The sequence below is a fragment of the Euprymna scolopes genome, chromosome 27, assembly GCF_053919585.1.
Source record: "Euprymna scolopes isolate OS-2025 chromosome 27, ASM5391958v1, whole genome shotgun sequence".
Classification (NCBI taxonomy): Eukaryota; Metazoa; Mollusca; class Cephalopoda; order Sepiida; family Sepiolidae; genus Euprymna; species Euprymna scolopes.
The window spans coordinates 92631725-92654217 of NC_136508.1; the positions used below are offsets into that span (position 1 = coordinate 92631725).

General features: G+C 35.3%; 1 protein-coding gene across 4 annotated transcripts in view; it reads right to left on the reverse strand.

Annotated features, from left to right (window-relative positions):
* The window catches only part of LOC145248990 (uncharacterized), a 351345-nt gene that overhangs the window by 162865 nt on the left and 165987 nt on the right, over positions 1 to 22493 (reverse strand). For 3 of the 4 annotated variants that reach the window (XM_080110828.1, XM_080110829.1, XM_080110831.1), the window contains 3 exons: positions 21442 to 21579; positions 10303 to 10440; positions 5067 to 5204 (listed from right to left, as the gene is read on the reverse strand). In XM_080110828.1, coding sequence (XP_079966954.1) covers positions 5067 to 5204; positions 10303 to 10440; positions 21442 to 21579 — 414 coding nt within the window. The remainder of the gene's footprint in view (positions 1 to 5066; positions 5205 to 10302; positions 10441 to 21441; positions 21580 to 22493) is intronic. The other variant, XM_080110830.1, reaches the window with a different exon arrangement.

The window sequence follows — 22493 nt, forward strand, 5'->3', positions numbered from 1 at the left end:
TAATAAAGGTCCAAGGATAGACCCCTGAGGTACTCCTGTATTTATATCATATTGTTTAGATGTACGACTGCCGAGGACAACTTGGATTTTTCTCTTATTTAAGAAGGATTTAATTACATCTTTTTTTTTTTTTGTTTTACAGTGGTCACCACTTATCAAGGCCCGGAAGCCACTCAGGGATAAGGGTTATTGCAAGTACGTACATTATGTTAGTGTGGAGATTTGATGAAGTGTTTACTTAAGAGGGGCAGTTCATTAGGAATTTGTTAACGTTGGACTTGAAGACATCCAAGTTGTAGTCAGGTGGAAAGCAGGCAGACGGAACAGAGTTCCACAGGCGTGCAGTTCTAAGAAAGAAGCTTTGTTCATGAAATCCGCGTTTTGATTTAGGCACAGATAAAGAGTGGGGGAAATTTTTCACAGTGGATTCAGCTAGACGGGTGTTTTTCATGAAAGATTGGCGAGGGGGGACCAGAGATTGGAGTTCAGATGAGCACCTGCCATGGAAATAACGATAAAACAAGGATAGGCTCGCAACGCCTCTTCTGTGGGAGAGAGGTTGCAGGGAAGAGAAAAGGGCATCCCCCACTAAGCCACGAAGTCTATTTTGTACTCTGTCAAGGCAGGATAGGCTGTTTTTAGTAGCTCCTGCCCAAATATGGCAGCAGTATTCCATCCTTGGATGTACTTGGCTTTTATATAGATAGAGAATTGCATCAGTAGTGAGATATCTTCTGGAGCGGTAGAAGGATCCCACCATCTTTCCAGCGACCTTGGCAACAGACTTGATGTACGTGTTCCATTTCAGATCAGGAGTAAAGGTCAAACCCAGAAGCTTGTCAAAACACGGGGCCTCACCCAGACGAGAGCCATCCATCCCAATTGATGCCAGATGGGGATCAGAGCGTTGATGATGTAAGGATAGGAGTTTGGTTTTGGATGCATTAAAGGTAACCAGCCACGTCTTCCCCCACTGAACCACGCGCTCGAGATCAGAGGAGAGAGAATCAGAGAGAACTTTGTCACTTACAGCCTTTGATGTGTTGCCGTAGATGGTCATGTCATCAGCATAGATGTCAACGAATGATTTAAGTATGTGTTTAGGGAGGTCATTGATATAGATCAGGAAGAGTTGGGCCCAGGATTGACCCCTGAGGGAATCCAGCATTCGTCCATCGACCACTACTCTTATGAGCCTATCGGAGAGAAATGATTTAATGATTGAGAAAACATTTCCAGTTATACCGTAGCTGGAAATCTTGTGAAGTAGACCCTTATGCCATACCTTGTCAAAGGCTTTTGATATGCCAAGAGCAATTGCCCTAGAAAGGAAGCCTTTGTCAAGAGATTCACTAATCCTGTGAGATATAACCGTCAGCACATCTGCGGTAGATCTTGCAGAGCGGAAACCATATTGTGTGTCACTAAGAAGGTTGTTTCTGCTGAGGTGGTTGACTATTTCTCTATTTAATATGGATTCTAGCAACTTACTCATGACACACAGGAGACTTATTGGTCTGTACTGAGAGGGAGATGACTTATCACCTGAATTCTTAAATACAGGGCAAACTGATGAGGTCTTCCAGGGAGTCGGAAAGCACTTCTCCTTAAGGCAGCGCTTAAATAGTTTCGTAAGTATGGGAGCAAGTTCTGGTTGAAGCTTTTTTAACACTATAATTGGGATGCCGTCAGGGCAAGTTGCTTTACTGGAATCAAGGTTCTTGATTAGCTTGGCGACCTCATGCACGGATATTTGTATGTTACCTAGCATGTTCTGTGTTATAGGAGGAAATATGGGGAGTTGATGGCCTTCGTCGCATAGGGTAGAATTAGCTGCAAAGTTCTTTGCAAATAGTTTGGCCTTGTCTGACGCTGACGAGATGACCTCTGATCCATTAATAATGGTTGGGATAGAACGCACACTTCTGTTCAAGATCCTATTTGTTATTTGCCAAAACTGGTGGGAACCACGCCGCTGATAAGCTACCTTGGATTTAACAGACTGGGCATATAGCTCTCTTGCATTTTTTTATTACTCTTTTACAGTGGTTGCTGGCAGTCCTGAAAGCAGCTTTAGTCTCAGTGCATCTATTACGTTGGTAGCTATGGAAAAAGTGATTTCTGTGTGCGATAACAGCAGCACATTCTGGGGAGAAGCATGGCTGGCTGTTAGGTTTTTGTTGGAATTTTTTAGATGGTATGAATGCCTACAATGCCTATGCCTACAATTAACCATTCGGTCAGATCTGATACTATAGAGGACACTTCCTTTTTAAACATGGAGTGCAGAGGTAAATCAGATATGAATGTACGGAAGCTATCCCAGTCAGCCTTAGAGTATCGATATACAGTAGGGTGGAGGGGTACGTCTGGGGACTTATTACATTTTGCTTTTATCTTAACTGATACAATGGAGTGGTCAGAGGATCCTAGAGGAGAATGAACAGAACATGAATATAGCTCAGGGGAAGTTGAAAGAAAAAGGTCTAGGAGGCTTGCATATTGACCGGGTGTATCAGGCATACAGGTGGGTTTGCGAACAATCTGAGTGAGGTCATAAGCAATGGCAAAATCATGACAAAACCTCCCCTCATCGTCTGTATTATTTGAATGGGTCAGCCATTCCACGTTATGGACGTTGAAGTCACCACAGATGTGGATGTTAGCCGAGGGATGTGCAGACAGGATGTGGTCTATTTTCTCAGATATGCTCTTAAAGATAGTAACTCCGCTGTTGTGGGGCCGATAGAGGGCAAATATAAATGCAGTGGTGTTAGCAAGTGCAACCCTGAAGCACATATAGGGTAAATTAGAATCTTCTCTAGAGATATCCCTGCCACACGGGAAGCCATCCTTAATGTAGGCACATATTCCATGCCCATGGCGATCTTGGGGGTCAGATTTAGCTGTTAAATTAGAGTATCCGTTAATTATGAACTCATCTAGGGAAGTGGTCGGCCCTATTCCAGTTTCACTTAGAAATAATATGTTATTTATATCTAAGTAGTAAGTCCAGTGCTAAGTTATCAATTCAGGACACTTTTGATGATAATCTCCCCTCCCATATTAATGGGTGGAAGTTTGTTGTTATCTATAGTTTATCTATATAATTACATTATGTATTCTCCCAGTGATACCATATGATCTAATTTTCCTTAGAAGACCATCATGCCATACCCTGTCAAAAGCCTTAGATATATCGAGGACTACTGCTCTACCCTCCCCTGTTTTGTCCAGTGAATGGTATATACATTCAGAGATTACAGTTAAGATATCTGCTGTGGAACGGGCTTGCCTAAATCCATATTGTTTGTCAGTCAGGAGTTTAGCAGCTGTTAGGTGTTGGACTAGGGCTTGATTAATAAGAGACTCAAATATTTTGGTGAAAAGTGGGAGGAGGCTAATGGGGCAATAATTTAATGGGTCAGTTCTTTCACCAGAATTTTTAAAGACTGGTACCACAGAAGCGTTTTCCAGCAGTTGGGAAAGCAAGTTTCATTAAGGCATTTATTGTAAAGTTTGGAAAGAACTGGAGCAACCTCAGTGGAGTATTTTTTTAATAGCACAGCCAGGATGAGATCAGGTCCACATGCTTTTGAAGTGTCTAGGTTTTCTATGATACCATGTACCTGAAAAGGGGTGATTTTCAAATCATCTAGTGTGGCGTCTGTCCGCAAAGGAAAGTCGGGGAGGGAGTGGTGTGCTAGGTCGAGTGTGGAGTTGGAGGCAAACCGACTGGCAAGCAGATTGGCCTTGTCGATTGCCGTGCAAGCAACCTCATGCTTGTTTGATAGTGGGGGAATCCTTGATTGCCCATTATTTACTACATCGTTGTAGATTTTCCAAAAATCACGGGTTCCTAATTTCTGTGCTTCAATGCATTTTCTGGTGGTTTCAGTGTAATCTGTCTTAGTTGTCATTATTACTCTCTTACAATTACTTCTAGCTTCTATATACTTCTGTTGGAACTGGACTTTTGCCGATTGAATCTGCTGAATGCATGCTGCCTTTGAGCAATGGCAGTTGCACAAGTAGAAGTAAACTATTGGGAAGAGTGGGGCTTGCTATAGAATTTCCGTATGGGAACATGTGCTTGAATTGCAGTTTTGAACCATTCAGTGGTCTCATTTGCACACTGTTCCACTGGAAGAGAAAAGATATTTTACCATGGGGCATCTCTGATGAGTTCCCTGATGGCTTCGCAGTCAGCCTTTTTGTAATACCTCGTTGTTTAGAGCAGTGGGCCTTCAGTTTTAGGGCGAGAATTTAGAGTGATTTCTACCATTATCACAGCATGATCAGCATTCCTGAGTAGGCTGTTGGCATTTGTTGTACAATCATCGGGAAATATAAATCAACTTTAAATAGCAATCTTAAATAGAACACTTATAACATTCTCTTGCTAGAAACAGTAACTAACATACCGCTATTTAGTAAAATCGATTTTCCTTAATGTAATATGCAAATGAGGTTACCTCTTAATCATATATTTTGCAAGAATCATACTATATATATAGAAATGAATGAAATAGTAAAGTAATGGACCTTTTGTAATCAAACAGACACAGACAGGAATACGAATTTATATATATATATATATATATATATATATATATATATATAAACATATATTTAATGAATAAATTCAAATGAACAACTTTTATTTTTTAAATTAAAAAAAGAAACATTTTTATAAGTTCATAAACATATTTATTTAAAATTTCTAATAAGATAAAAACTTCCATTTTTTTAATTCTGTTATTAAAAGTGCAAATAAAGACTGTGTTATGTTTATCTTTTTATAATTTTGTCAATTTTTATTGCATATTTTTCAATAATATCTTATTTATATTTCATTTCAATAAATTGCTCTACACTAGAAATACTGAAGAACAATAAAAGTAAAGGAAATGATTTGTCACCACTTCCGGTAGCAGCTATGCCAGAAGTTAGGAAGTACATTAGCTGACTATAACCAAAATTTGAATGAAATTTACTTTTGAATTATTTTTACTTCACAATATTTTGTTACACATTTCAATTCTTTATTCAATAAATTTTCTTACCTTGTTGGCAGTTATCTCCCTTGTATCCTGCTGCACATTTCCCATCACTGCATTTCCCATCTATTTTATTACATTTTGTGTTGTCTTCACAATGACAGTCGTAATTACATCCACTGCCAAATTTACCATATGAACATTCTGAAAAGATTGAAAAGAAAACAAACCAATGACTTCAGTTATCAAGAATAAATTTGCTAGCAGCATCTTTCAGCTGTTGTTTGCTCACCTGATAAAAAGTGTGCATTGTGTTAGCTTATTTATGGAAAGCCATTAGCCTCCTTCCACCAAAGAGAAACTTATCATCACCGAAGGCAAAAAAGCAATTGATTTTGCATATCAATTATACGGACACATTCATAAAAGTTGAAATCGTAAAGTTCAGTAAATTTGCTTCCTAGTTTGACAATCATCTCCTGCTCCATGTTGTTTTATTATATAAAGGGAAATAACTCAATCGATTAACAGTAGAGGGCGGCAGTACTAGGGGTCTATCTTCAAAAACCATTTGCACCTAGCTTAATCTCTTCATTAGGATGATAATAGATAGAGAAAAAAAGAATTTTTGAAAAAAAGTCATTTTTGGCATGTGGGGGACTTTTTTTACGATAGTGCCCCCCCCCCGGGGGCCCAAAATCACCATTTGCAGCAAAAAATTTACATTATGCAAAATTGCATGCACCTAAACGTCCTAAATGGATACAAATTGGTATAGATAGTTGATAGTCTTCTCACTTGGCAGTATGAATTTGAATCTTTTCCATTCATCGCTGCTGTGAGGGACATGATTTTCGGAGTCGTTGTCCTCGTCGTTGCCACCATCCAACATCCCATCCTCATACTGACCTAGTTCAGGTTCATTCTTCATTTGCTCCTCCGCTGTCAAGTAGTAATCATGACCGTACAATTCCCTCGCGACTATTTGAACAGCCTTTCTGGCATACATTGCAGAGCATTGTACACCAACAGCAACCCGAGCACAAGCAACCTTGATGCGCTCAGTCAAAACGCGTTTCTGTCGTATCTCAGTACGAAGAAATCTAGTAGGTTTGCTGGCTGGTTTCTCCTCTGAAACAATACGGACTAACCCAGATCTATTAAGACTGATATTCATTGGCACGGAGGTGTCGAGATCAACGTCCATATCAACGTCCATATCATCATCATCAATACCCACATTCTCCCCCTTTTCCTCCTCCTCCTCCTCCTCCTGATAGACTTGGTTGTCAGAGCGAAGCAATGGGTTGTAATACCGTTCATCAATTTCATTAGAGATGACACCAATTCGATTTGACTTCTGGTTCTGGTAGAAGATTGGCTCGTCTTCATCGAAGTCCTCAGGGTTTACGCTGGTTTTAAGGAGGTCAAACAGAACCATATGATTTTCAGCCCATGCTGTGAACAGTTGTCGCTTACTCTTCCCCAAAAGTTCGGTTTTACGTTTCTTGCCTCCGGTAGACAGCACGTAGTAATCGTTGTAGTGATTGTTCAACAACTTTCTGATCTTCTGCTGTACAACTTTACGAGACTGAACGAACTCAGCTCCAAACGCCTTGCTCCATAAGTGGATGATGGAACTTGAGAAATCATTAATGACCTTTGTGCGGAGTTTCGTTTCTCTACCCGGGTGGCTGGCTGGCGCATCACGAGTTATCATCATAACTACGTCCACCTCGAGTGGAAGTTTGGCGCCAAATGCATACTTCACCATTTTGGATGATAGCTGTAAAAGAAAAGAAAACCGAACATGATATCTGAAGGACCCAGTTGGTAGAAATATCCATTACAACAATGAAGGACCAAAGAGAAATGAAGGACTACAGTATACTGAAATGAAGAACCTGACAGATATAAAGGACCCAGTATAAAAAAGGACCCAGCATAAATGAAGACCCCAGTAGAAACACAGTGTCCTAGGGGGTTAGGTCCCCCACAGGTTTTTCCCAATTTTTCAGATCCTGCCCAAAAAGACTCCCACCCAACCTTCCAAAAATTTCATCCCCCCACCAGGGACATAAATTCTATCAACAGGCTTAAAAACCATTCACAGAAACTGACTAAGCAATGTAGGTATATGTGACATAACAACATACAATCCCCTGCCTTTAATAAGCCACTTATTCGAAACAAATTTTTCACCTCAATGTTTTTGTGTGCATAATTATTATTTGTCTCTCTGGGAATTTCCCTTAGGGGATTAAGTGAACATTGCATTGCATGGTTTATTAACTGTTCTTTGGGGGATTTCCCTTTTATGTGAAATGGAACTAATTCCTTTCACAGTTTTGGGGTGGGGGAGGACACTAAGAGAAATGAAGGACCCAGCAGAAATGAATTTCTGTTGAATACAATAAGAATCTATTGCAGTGTTATTATGAAGCCATTGCAGTGTTGTTATCAAGAAGCCATTGCCATTGCAGTGTGTTCTAGCCAACTAAGTCCACTCATAGTCATTTGGAATGTTTTAGGAGTAACATAGTAGCCAAATAGCCGATTTTTTAAGTTTCGGGTAATTTTGGGCAAATTTCGGCTCATTTTGGCCCTTCTTTTTATCCTAGGAACCCAAAAATGCCTCAAAAATGGCTAGACATTATGGGGTAATGTAAGTTTTAACCAACTAAGTCCACTCATAGTCATTTGGAATGTTTTAGGAGTAACATAGTAGCCAAATAGCCGATTTTTTAAGTTTCTGGTAATTTTGGGCAAATTTCGGCTCATTTTGGCCCTTCTTTTTATCCTAGGAACCCAAAAATGCCTCAAAAATGGCTAGAAATTATGGGGTAATGTAAGTTTTAGCCAACTAAGTCCATTCATAGTCATTTCGGATGTTTTAGGAGTAACATAGTAGCCAAATAGCTGATTTTTTAAGATTTCGGGTAATTTTGAGCAAATTTCGGTTCATTTTGGCCCTTCTTTTCATCCTATAAACCCAAAAATGCCTCAAAAAATGGCTAGAAATCATCAGTCTCAACTATCTATACCAATTTGTATCCATTTAGGACGTTTAGGTGCATGCAATTTTGCATAATGTAAATTTTTTGCTGCAAATGGTGATTTTTGGGCCCCCGGAGGGGGGGGGGAATATCGTAAAAAATGTCCCCCACATGCCAAAAATGACTTTTTTTCAAAAATTCTTTTTTTCTCTATCTATTATCATCCTAATGAAGAGATTAAGCTAGGTGCAAATGGTTTTTGAAGATAGACCCCTAGTACTGCCGCCCTCTATTAACAGGGGAATTAACACAGACAATGAAAATTAAATGTTGGTAATGAATGAAAGTTCAAAATATATGAGAACATTCTCGTGAAAAACAGTTTTGTCTGTAAAAAGAAATTGAGTACACATATTTGTTTTAACTGTTGTTGTTAGCATAATGACATCTCACTTCACAGTTGATGCGAAATGTCATACTTCTCCAAGGATGCCAGCTAAAGTTAAAGAAACACAGTCATCCCAACAGAACTTGAACCAGGTGCCTGTAACCACTACACCATACTAACTTCTCAATCCATTTAAGGGAGATAACTCAATCTTAATAGAGAAATGTCTATGAGGGAGTTTTAAAGTCTTAACAAAACAATCCAGATGTTAGTTTCTGCTTCGAAGAAAAAAACAAAACAAAAATCACTAATTTTGATTGCACTGTTCTGAGTTTAAATTTGAGTTGTCTATAAAACTTAAAAATAAATCATATTTACATACAATAACACACAAATACTAAGTAAAATCTAATAAAGCCGCAGTAATTCAGATTGATAATTCATCATACTGGCTATAGGGAAAAATCTGTGGGAAGTTGAAACAAAAAGTATGTATGAATTCCATTTGTTCTATCAATGCACAATTACTGACAGTGCTAATTCGAACCCAACAAATTCTGAAATAAAAGTTTGATCAAACTTGTCCATTGTCAAAATCACTTGAACTAAAAATCAGGTTTATATTTCTGTATCGTCCTGATTTTTATACACATTTACAGAAGGTTGTTCATTAAAAAACTACATTTGCTGATCAACTTTTCAAAAGTGTGAAGTCAACATTTGATCACTTGTTTGAGATCATCTGCTACTTTAATGTTTATTTTTAATTTAGCAAGCAAAGCTTTGATTTTGAAGGACTTTCTCAAATATGTTTTGCAACCATGTTTACCACTATGAATAAGGTTGCTAAATATGTGACAAAAGACAACTGAAAACAATCACTAACAAAACCAATAAAATGATAAAAAAGTTAACCACTTAATTGTTCTGCTCCCCCACCCTCTTTGGCTTCTATTTGTTTATCGCTTTTTCATCAAATAATTTTTCTTTACTCCATTATCTTGAATGGAGAGGAAAGTTTCTCAATCTTACAGATAACCATTTCTTTTATTTCTCACTTTCCTCTTACACTCAGGTTTTTATTTTTATTTTCAATAAAACTCATGGATAAGAAAGTTGAAATTATTTTGAAGTGAAGAGAGCAAAGCTTTAAAAACCTGGTTCTTAGTATTAAATAGAACTGCTTTTGTTCCAGCTTTGACTTGATAAAAAATGACCACTATTCTCCTTTGCTGCAGCAAAAAATAACAAACACCTTATGGAAAGGGGGAATAGCCATAGCCATAGCTAATGATGTTGTTGTATAAGTTAATAATTCTAACTTGATTTGAATATGAGTTATTGATTTCATTCTAACCTTTCTCAAATATTTTGTGTATTTATGCATACAAAAAAGAATGACACCCAATTTTATCTTTAAATATATTTAATGAAGCTTCACTCTTTAGATAAATTTTCTTTTGACGTTCACAAAAGATTAGAGCAATTATACTCATACAAATTTTACATGAAAGGTTTCTGTATTAAAATGAAGCCAAATTTACTTATATATGGGGTCACAGCTGACCCTCAAGCCAAACTCTGTCAACAATTAAGCTATTAAATAAGCAAAAGCGAAGCACTTCTTCAGGTGTTATGTACGCATAGTCGTAATCAAAAAGCCAATTGAACATCACCTTTGGAAATGAAATTCAATCTATTTGTCATGTGGCTAATCATCCAACCAGATAAGAAGTATGAGACTAAAATCACTATAAGATCAATGTCATATTCAATGATTTTTCCAAAATAACCTAGTCAGTGACATGCAATATGGTTTCCATCCTGCAGGATCTACAGTTGATGTACTTTCTGTAATTTCACATCCAATAACTTTTATAGGTCTTAATTAAATATATATTTTACTAAATTTCCTTACCAGTTTGACAGTTATATCCGCTGTATCCTGCTTCACACCCATAATAAGTACATTTTCCATCTGTTTTACTGCAATATTCTTCGTATTTACAATGACAGGTTTGTGAACATCCAATACCAAATGTACCACGTGAACATTCTGAAAACAAAAATCCAAACATAAATAAAATAGACTTTGAAACTTATTGTGAAAAAGATTCATATTTTTCTGTTAGATTTATAATATATAATATTATGCATTTTTATACTTGAAAGAATTTTATTTTTACTAATTTTTGAGGGGTGGCACAATATTAGCCTGTCTTAAAACAAACTGATATTTTGACAAAATAATTCATAAATCGGTGCTTTAATTTATATAAAATGAGAAGAGTTTTGATTAGAAGAAAATAGTGGTGGGACGATTAATCGAAATCATTAATTTTAAGAATCGTGTATTTTGGGGGGAATTGGAATCAGAATTGCATCATTAAAAAATATCTTAGATCTATGTTTCTTTCATTACGATTCTCTTATATTTTTAAGTTGAACTGTTTGCTTGAAGTGAGATTAATGCTCTCAAAAATTTATGATAAAAACGTCATAGAACTTTTCATAACATATTTAATATGATGTACAAGAATTTTATTAACTATTTTAAAGGTAATCTTTATTTATCTTAATTTTGAAATTTCTTTGAATTTTTTTCTTTCTTTAATTCTTTTTACTTTTAGCTAAACTTGTTTTTATATTTCACCATTTCATTTTTTAGTAATAAATGCTTCTCTACATTAAAAACCGACCTTGTGTCTAACTCTGCCCTCGAGCAGACGCAAGTAAATAGGAAGTAATATGGCAGCTGAAAAACGTTTTTCAATCACCATAAAAGCATTACAATACATTTAAACCCTGAAGAATTTCCGCCATGCGCACTTGTTGGTCTAAGTTTACTAACCAATACTTGTGTTTCAAACTTAAAAAGAAAAAAAAGCGCTTTAAAATAGTAAAAACTCTAAAGCTTTTTTCGTTTTGGGAGGGGGGTTTCAGGCGCCTCTATTATCCAAAAGAACCAGCTACGTAAACATTTTGCAATATTTTTCAATAATTGTTTTTTTTTTTAATTCTTTACAATCAATTTTTATTTAAAATTAAGAAATTATTTTCTAACATATTTTATTTATATATGTTTACATTTTGTTTTTAAGTAAAATTAAGAAATTTTAAAAATATTGTTTATATCCATCTTCATTCAAAAGGATTACTTTTTGGTAGATCAACGGTTGTTAACCTAAATTTTCCAAATGTCAGAACGAGGCTCGTCTGTGGAACCTACTTATCTAAGCTTCACCGATTTTTGTTATGATTTTATCTGATCTGTTTCTCTTTTTTTTATGGTTTTTTTTTCTTTTTTTGCCAGAGTTTATGTAATTATTAACAGGAAAATTTGTGAAAGCCAAAATGGAATCCGCTTTTTTTAAATATTATTTTCAAGTTTAATTAAAGTTTTACAATACCATTTTCTTATTATTGTTTTTCTATTCTTTTGTTATTTTTATTTATTTTTTGTTGAATTTAACAAACAAACAAACAAAATGAAAGCAAAGCAAAACAAAACAAAAAAAATTTGGTGCTTATGCACTTATGTTACCGTTTTTTTTTGTTTTTTTTTTTTTAATCGTTTAAGTACCTCGCCCAATGTTTGAAGAGTTTCTAATTGTTTTTTAAAGGAAAATTGGTGAAAGTCAAAATTAACACTTGTGGCGATAAACGAAAATAAACAAAAAGCTTTAGCATGTACGTACCTCTCATGGAATGTCATAGATGGAAACACAGTGAAATGTTATTTGGTGCTAGTGCACTTATTGATTCACGCTATTTTTAAATAGTATTTTCAAGTTTAATTAAAGTTTTACGATACCTGTTTTTATTAAATTGTTAGGTGAAAGTACAGAATAGGTACACAACACCCTCCCGTCCTCATGTTAAGAATGGCTTTCTAAATAATGTCATTATTTCAACATGGCTCAATAAGTGCATGAGTACCTTTTATTTTCTTGAATAAAATAAAAACTACTCGATGAGAACGCGACTGTTTTTGTTTTAATAATTATTTTTTATTCAAAAATAAAAAATAAAAATTTCAATTGTTCAAAACATGTTTTTTTCCCAAAACTTATTGAGATTTTTTTAATTACCATATTTTTCATGAACATGCTCTAAAAATGTTTCAAAATTATCTAATATTTTTTCACTTTTCATGTTATAAGCCTCTCTATACATGACCTCATTGACATGAGACCATTTCATTTCTCCTACTGATCCCGATATGAATTTCAGTCCTCTTTTAATAGGCTTCAATATTATTGGTGCAAATACCAGTAAGCGGATCCACAAAATTTTGTGAATGGTTTATAGTCTCATGAACTGTAAGAAATTCTCTTACTCGTTTTTGCCTTTGGCAGAATGAAAGAGACACAGAAAAGCAACAAGGCTCACCTTAAATTCCAAGAATATTTTATTTACAAGAAAGGTAAAAATGAGTCCATATTGCAAAAGAGTGCCCTCTTTAGCTTCAGCCAAATGGCGGGTAATTCATGCCTCGAAAGGTGTAGGTAGTTTTCTTCTTGTGAAAGATGCTGGTTGAATTCGGCCGCTCGTAGAAATGGTTGAGGGTTCTCGAAATCCTTCCAGACTGGTGAATAAGAACAATGCACATTGCGATCGATGTTCCATAATAAAGGATGCCCTCCTGCGGGCAATGATGATGAAGTAATTAGTCCATAGAACATTTTAGCCTCAGGCTTGTATCCGCATTTAAGTGAGCAGAGATAACAAATAGAATAGAACCCTGCCTTAGTTCATTAGGCACGGAGCGAGATAACACGCGTCTGCTTTGCTCGATGCGTAATGGAAATCTGTTTGAAGAAACACAATATTCCCGCTAATTCCTGAATCCTCCGCAGCAACTGAAACAATGCAATTTCATTGGTCAAAATAATCGCGTGATTGAACAATCTAGCAGTTATCGCTCTTGCATTCTGAAATTTCTAACAGAACATAATTAAACTTGAAAATAATATTTAAAAATAGCGTGGATTCCATTTTGACTTTCACCAATTTTCCTGTTAATAATTACATAAACTCCGGCAAAAAAAAAAAAAATATCCATTCCCCCCCCAAAAAAACAATGCAAAACAAAAAAAAAAAACATAAAATCATAATAACGTGCGCAAATTTCAAGCCAAAATAAAAACAAATAAAACTAGGTTACACATGCAAAAATTCTTTCCTTGTAAAAATAATAACTTCTCCCTCAGTCGAACAATGTACAATATCGGAACTGATGCGTATTTCGCTACAGGGGTAGCATTCATATATGTCCGCCCTTTTTCTTCACATTTTTTAATATATAAAATAACTCCTGAAATTGATTATTAATTTCATGGTGCATGTTTAATTCATGGTTAAAATATTTGTTTTGACTTTTATCTTCAATGAAAGAAATTTTATGAAAAAAATCAAATCGTTTTCGAAATTCCCTTAATTGTATTTCCTCTTTTTCTCTGTACCAATTTTTTTTTGCTACACAAAAACTTTCAATTATATAATGGTATATTTCAAAACAACAATCCCATGGGAATCAGAATTGGAATCATACTCGGTATCGGAATTGTTAATCAACATTTTCCTGGAATCAGAAAAAATTTAGGAATCGTCCCAACACTAGAGGAAAATTAAAAAAAAAAAAAAACAATATATTATGATTGACATTAAACGAACTTTGATCAAAATGGAGTAATGTTGTCACATCTGAGCAGGAGCTGCTCGGCGCACCCTATCCTGCCTTGATAAAGTTCAAAACCATATTTGAAACCTAGTATGTGATGCACTTTTCTCTTTTCTGCAACCTCCTTCCCACAGAAGAGACGTCACAAACCTGTCTCTGCTCTATCGCTATTTTCATGGCAAGTGCTCCTGAACTCCAATCTATGGTACTCCCTTGCCAAACTTTCATAAAAAAACACTTAACTAGCTACAACCACTATATATAATTTCCTCCATTCTCTATCTGTACCTAAATCTAAATGCAGATTCCATGAACAAAGCTTCTTTCTCAGCTTCTTTAGCCTGTGGAACACTGTTCTGCTGGCCTGCTTCCCAGATGAATACAACATGGTAGGCTTCAAATCCAATGTAAACAAATTCTTGTTGAGCCATCCCCATAGATAATCAAATTCTACCCAATTTACACCATTAACAATTATTCCACTAACATCTTACATTCTTTAACCATGATCCTCGAGTAGCATTCGGGCCCTGATAATTGGTGACTCTCAAGTTAAAAAGAAGTAGTTTAAATCCAGAAAAACTGAATTTCGCGAAGTAAGAAAGCCTTCTACCATAATAGTTTCTTCTCTAGGACTGTTAGACTTTGAAATTTCCTTCTGGGTTCCGGTTTCCCCGACTGTACTGACATGCAGAAGTTCAAGTGCAATGTAAATAAACATGTTGCTGCTTGGCTTCCCACACAGTACCCCTATAAATTATGTCCCAGATAGTAGTCCCCGACATCAAAGTGGCATTGTGCCTTGTTTGGGGTGAAGATGCAATAAAAACATCTTAATTCATTAATATGGTTGATTTGTTTTCAAAAAAAACAAAAAACATTCGTGTAAATCAATTTTTTTTTACATAATTTTTATAAATAAGACTTTATTTCAATAAGTCATGTTTAAGTCACACGTGCATTCAGTTTGACTCAAAAAGAGAAAAGCATTCTCAAGTGGATTCAAACAGTCGAATTAGATTACCTTTGTGTCTTGAATAAAAACTCTGAAAAATCTCAAAGAAAGATGTTGCAACTGAGTTGAATGTGGACTGTGATGAAAATAAACTAAACAAGTTAGTGTTTATTAGTGTACATGAATTGCAGACTTGATTACAGCATGTATTAGTCAACGCCATGTTGGTTTTAGTGAAGTGAGTTTATAGTGTATGCTATCATTTTGTAAATATTTCTTGCCATGCTAAGTTATTTTGGGCGTGATGAATGTAAATGTGGGGTTTTCTACAGCAAGACATAAGTGTGCATGCTTTAGTCTTGAACAAGCTTATTGACATGAGTGTGACATGAGTGTGACATGAGTGTGACAGTGGCAAGTATTTGTGAAAAGCTTAATAAAAGTCAGAAATGTTCAACATAAGGAGTGATCAAGAAGGAAGAAGAAGAAATGAATATTCAAATGTTGTTTGAAAAGCAATACATGGCCATTGAGTAGGTTTTGTTGCATTACAGATATGATGCGGGGAAATTAGGCCGAGATATTTTCCATAATTGTTTGTACTGTCGTGTCAGACGTATCATCTGGGTATATTGTGATGTTGATAATTAGAGGCAATGATTGTGCATTTTATTGAATCAACTTATTCCTTGTGTAATCAACCATGGAGATATTAGTTTGGTATACAATGACATTGTCCAGGTATTTCCTTGGAATTACAGGCACCGCAGCTCTTGTACCCAAAACAATAGCTCTGTACTTTGAAGCTACTACTTGAAGTAGTGGCAAAAAGGTGGAAGCTGTCATGATTTGCAGAGTTAGTTTTCTATGCTTTACCAAGTAAAAGTGAAACAAGAAAGTAGCTTGGTTTCATTTTTACACCCTGTTTGTTTGACGATTTTTACACCCTGCTTGTTTGACGATTTTTACACCCTGCTTGTTTGACGATTTTTACACCCTGCTTGTTTGACGATTTTTACACCCTGCTTGTTTGACGATTTTTACACCCTGCTTGTTTGACGATTTTTACACCCTGTTTGTTTGACGATTTTTACACCCTGTTTGTTTGACGATTTTTACACCCTGTTTGTTTGACGATTTTTACACCCTGTTTGTTTGACGATTTTTACACCCTGCTTGTTTGACGATTTTTACACCCTGCTTGTTTGACGATTTTTACACCCTGTTTGTTTGACGATTTTTACACCCTGTTTGTTTGACGATTTTTACACCCTGTTTGTTTGACGATTTTTACACCCTGTTTGTTTGACGATTTTTACACCCTGTTTGTTTGACAATTTGCCCCAAATTTGGAAAAATTTAACACATTCTGCAAAATATGAGATTGGCAGATGCTGCATGTCAGGTTTCTGTTGAAATTATAAACACGAGAATGACAATTGTATGATCTTTGTAACCAATTATTTTGTCTTTGAAGCCTGTCATTACTTTGATGTCTGTGTTCCCATTTACTTGCCTCTCACAAGGTTGGTTTTTAATGATAAAAGTGTAGCTTCCCAAATAGGGGAACCAAATTGGAACAAAAATTTTAAATTCCCCAAGTCAAGAAAGATTTCTTATTCACTGACTGACAACAGAAAAGATGAAGTGTAATACGAGAACAGATACTACACTTTGTTCCTAGTCAAAAACCTACTTCGTCTCCACAACATTTGCTGCACACATTCAGTTCCTGCCTTCAAAAATATATCAGATCATCATTCATTTTTCCAAGACAATCTATGTTAAGAGCGATCTGTATTGCTTCTACTGCCTTGATTGAATGTGGAATTCCCAAGATGCATGCATGTCTCTCACATTTTTTTCGTATCTTAATATAAATTTAATTTTTTTTTATCCTACTAACTTTTATATCCTACTAATTTCTATATTTTACTTTGTTTTTCCTTGATCTTATGTTGTAAATGTTTAATTTAAAAAATAAAATTGTAAACTTGCTTATGACTATTAAAATCTTATCCAGTTTTATGTTGACTACGATCGTTATTATTAATTAATTATCGTTGTTATTAACTATATTAACTATTAGCTAAATGTATTAAAATTTAGCCACATGTATACCTATGCTCGACATGTGAAAACTAGTATTTCTTGACTGAATCTGGTATATTTTCCTATGACTCAACAAATGTTGGAAGCCATGTTCTATCAGCAGCAGTAAACTCTAAATTTGTGGGCTCCTTATCTCTGGTTTTGTTACTTACACGTCAACACGTGTAAAAGGAACACAAATTACAGTTTACAACTACCAGGGACCTTCTTGTTTTTATGACGAACAGAGCAAGAAAACAAACATTGAGTACAGATGTTGAATTTGAGGTAAATCATTTCTATATATACAAATACAATTATATAACAAAATTCAGATAAATATCCATTTTTTTCTCTTTTAACTCTTACTGGAAGGGCAACCTATTGTCATTGTTTCCCTTAAAAAAGCCAGTTTGAACTAATATCAAGTACAATAGTTCGTTATTCTATTTTTTTATTTTTTTAATGGAGAGTAGAAAATACATTATGGCTGTGTTCTCAGCAGCACCATAACTCTTACTTCTCCTGTTTTGTCTCTCAGTCCTTGCATACAATGAGTAATATTTCTGACAAAATCAAACTCTTTTCTAAAAACTTTACAGCAAATTCTACCTTTTGTGATCAGGGCAGCGTATCCCACCCTACCCCATATTTCCTTCTGTGACTGAAAACAAGCTATGTGACATACAAATATCTTATTAAAAGCCTTGACTCCAGTAAAGCAACTGGCTCTGATAACATTCCAATTATAGTGCTCAAAAGGCTTCAACCAAAACTAGTTCCCATACTTAAGCGTTGTCTTAAGAAGAAATGCTTCCCAACACTCTGGAAAACCTCATCAATATGCCCTGTATTTAAAAATTCAGGAGATCAGTCATCTCTTTCTCAGTACAGACAAATCAGTCTCTTGTGCATCGTAAGTAAGTTGATGGAATCTGTGTTAAACAGAGAATTGGTCAACCACCTCATCAGAAATAACCTACTCACTGACATGCAATATGGTTTCCATTCTGCTAGAGCTACAACTGATGTGCTAACTGTAATATCACATAGGATTAGTGAATCTCTCGATGAAGACTTTGTTTTTATAGCAATAGCTCTTAATATATCAAAGACTTTTGATAGAATATGGCATAAAGGTCTACTTCAAAAGATTTCCAGCTATGGAATTGTTGAAAATATCCTCTCAGTTCTTAAATTCTTTCTCTCTGACAGACTTATAAGAGTAGGTGTCGATGGGCAGAAATCAAAAGCTTACAGTATTAACACTGTCATCCTTATGGGTTCCATCCAGGGCCTAACTTTTTCTGATCTTCATCAATGACATCCAAAATCACATTCTTATATCATTTGTAGATAATCATGCAGATAACAAAACCATCTACGGCAAGACTTCAACAGCTGGTAATGACCAAGTTCTCTCTAATTCTCTCTCTTCTAATCTTCAGCACATGATGCAATGGGGGAAAAGGTGGCAGGTTAATTTTAATTCATCTAAAACCAAGCTTTACCATTTCTACTATCAATGCTCTGACCCCCATCAGACTTCAATTGAAATAAATGGTTTCTCGTCTTGGGGAAGTATCATGCTTTGACAAGATTTGCAACTGATGACATGGAACTCATATCTCAAATCCATTGCTGAAGTTGCCAGAAGAATGGTTGGATCATTCCAGTATATATATCACTGCTGATGCAATCCTCTATGTGTATAATAGCCAAGTACATCCTAGGATGGAGTGCTGTTGCTACATCTGGAGAGGAGTTGCTCGAAACTCCCTATCCTGCTTTGATAGAATTCAAAACTGGCTTTGAATCCTGGTAGGTGATACTCTTTCCTCTTCCTTGCAGAAGAGACTTTGCTAACCTGACTCTGCTCTATCGTTATTTTCATAGCAAGTGCTCATTTGAGCTTTAAGCTACTTGCCAAACTTTCACACAAACACTCGTCCAGCTACAACTACTATCAACAATTTCTCCCACTCTCCATCTACACCTAAATCTAAATGCAAATTCCATGAAATAAGCTTCTTTTCTATAATTTCTGAACTCTGTTCAGCTGGCCTGCTTTTCAGCTAACTTCAATATGGTCATCTTCAAGTCCAATGTAAACAAGTTCCTGCTGAGCCATCCCCTTAAATAAATTATATCAACACTATTGTCCCATTGACTAACGCACACTCATTAATCCTTATCCTCAAGTGGCCTTCAGGCCTTAATAAGCTGTGAACCCCCCCCTACTCTCCTTGCAAAAAAATAAATAAAAATAACTGTGTTCAACAATTTCTCATAATGGCATATCCAAGAATTGTTCTTGTTCATTTCCTGCCAACAGTTCACTGTCATTTCGAATGCACTTCTTTCCAACAATATCCATATTTGTCTTTGCTACTTGACTTTTGGTCGTCACTTTGTAATTTTTTTTTGCTTCCTTCATAGTGAAATAACCCACTACTCACATTTCACATTCCCTACTTTCTGTAGCTGAATACCCCAAATATTTTTCACGTGTTCTTCATTCAATCTCAACATCTTTTTACTAGGGATAAACTTTCTCTTTAACTCATGAGCTTTCTTCAACATGAAATAGCAAATAATCAGTTCATGCTGTGCAACAAATTCTTCACAGGTATTACTTTCATATCACTTCAGAAACCTTTTGCTTAAGTGTGTGTTTTAGATTGTACTTGTATACACAGTTTTGTTGTATTTAGCAGTTCATGAAAGTCTCTTGTTTGTCTGTCATGGGCCTTTGACCAGAAGGCAGAATTAGCTTTTAAGAACATACTCATATAAATTAAAGAAGAACAAAAAATACCAGGACAAAGAGAAAGAAAAAAACGAGTTTTTATAATACATGCTAGAATTTGCTGAAAGAAAATGGCTGATTGAAAATTTTGTTCAATCAAGAGTCAATACACAATAACCACATCAACTGCCACTGCTGCTTCCAGAAACTAAACCAGGAAGAAACCAGGAACAATCAGATCTTTAAAAGTCGACAGGATCACCAACAAGAAGAATATATTCACAGTTGCACCACCAAGGCTTGAGAGTCTAGTCTATTCTACTATTTAATCTGAAGCTGGAGGGATTCATACCTTTCCCAAGAGTAGTAGTAAATGTGATACAGTACCTCTGACAAAAACTTGAACCCTAAACCGTGTCTGTACCCACTACACTATATCTCAATTCATTTATAACTTGATAGATTACAACATAAAGGGAAATAACTCAATCTTTTAATAAAGAATTTCTATAAATGATTTTTAAAGTCTTAACAAAACAATCAAGATATTAAATAGTCTGCACAAAATAAAATCAGCACAAACCAATGAACACTTGATTCCAAACAAATGATAATGCAGGAAAGGTTTTCAGAATACAGAAACTAGCATCAGTGATGGTCTGGGCAAACATTTCTGAGAGAGAGAATCTCCACTTTTTTTCTCCCTTAAGAGTTCAACATGAAAAAACATAAGAACTTTCTTGTCAATTCCTGATAGTTTTCTGTTTTCAATTTTACTTAGGAATCATTTGAATCAAAAGTCAGGATTGGATTATGTCACACTGGGAAAGAACCTGGATCTATTTGGTTTTTAAAAATCAATAGAATCAACAAACAAAACTAAATGAGAGATGAAAATAACTGAATCCATGATATCCGCATAAGACAAAAATTGGTTAACAAGTGAAATGACGTTTTATTCAAGGAATATCATCAATGATTGGCTGAAAAAACTTATCAGAATAGTTGATGACATGGATTAGTTCAGCATATTTGTTTAGAACCAAGTGTTCCTTAATTTGTGCTGATTTATTTAGTGTAAACCATCATCCTACTAACACTATGAGCCAAGTATATAAGGCAGTGGTGCTTTTCCCTTTGAGAATGGTTAACACCACCAGAGGTAGTAGGCAGTTGATTTTATATATCAACTCCACTACACATCCAAGGTTAAAAAAGTTAAGCAAAATTCTTCTACTTTAAACTTTTAACTCATATATTTTTATGTAATTAAAATTGACATTTTAATTAGTTTTTTTTCCACCAGTGATCATCTATCCATCAACACAATAACAGGTTGAATATAAGTTAAATTAAATATGTTAAATTGGAAATCTAAAATCAAAAATGAAAAGTATTTTTTTTAATGAGTGGATTTCAATATTTTAAAGCATAATTTTTTGTTCATTTTTTTTCAATATTTTCTTCATTCAAATTATTTGAAAATTTTAATAAAACCTACTTCTAATCATTTTTACTTCACAATATTTTATTATACATTTCAATTATTCTTTAAATATAATTCAATAAATTTGCTTACCTTGTTGGCAGTTATCTCCCTTGTATCCTGCTGCACATTTCCCATCACTGCATATCCCATTTATTTTACTACATTTTGTTTTGTCTTCACAATGACAGTACTTCGTACATCCACTGCCAAATTTACCATCTGGACATTCTGAAAAGATTAAAAAGAAAACATAACCAATGACTTCAGTTATCAAGAACAAATTTGCTAGCAGAATCTTTCAGCTATTGTTTGCTCATCTCGTGAAGAATGTGTAGCGACTGGACTGTGAAGTGATTTCAACGAATGCTAAACACCAAATGGCATGAACAAGTTACTCTCTTTCTTTCTCTGCTTCATTGAAGTTCGCTTTCCTCTACTTATAAAGGTAAGTTGGTTTTCACAGGAACATGTTAACTCAAATTATTTTCAACCAATGAAAATCGTTTCAAACCCTAAAAAGTAACAATCTATGTAAATGTACTAGGTTGGTGGAAAAATAATGTCGTTTTTTGACGTTCAACTTCAAAAGATCATAACTCTTTTCATAATAAACTTTATTAATCAAAATAAGAACCATTAGAATCGACACAATGAGAAACACGTTTATTTATCCTATTAGCATAGAAATCCGGAGTTCTGGAAGCAATGAAGTCATTGAAGGCCGATTCGGCATCATCTCGGCTTTAGAAGAATTTTCTCTGCAGGAAGTTGTCAAGATACTTGAAAAAGTGATAATCGGTGGGCGAGAGGTCTGGTGAATTTGTCACATGAGGCAGAGTTTCGTAGCCCAATTCATTTAGCTTCTGCACAACATATGGGTAAGCGTTGTCATGGAGGAGAATTGATCCCTTCATATTTGGGCACATACGTTAGAGCTTCTGGTGCATTTCATCAATTTGTTGGCAGTACTTCTTCGCTGTAATCATTTTGCCCAGATTCAAGAAGCTGTGATGGAGGAGACCGACTGCAGACCACCAAACATTCACCATAACCTTTTTTTGATGCAATTTCGGCTTCGAGAAGTGTTGTAGAGCTTCTCCGGCAACCACTGTGCCAAACATCGCCGGTTATCACCACACATT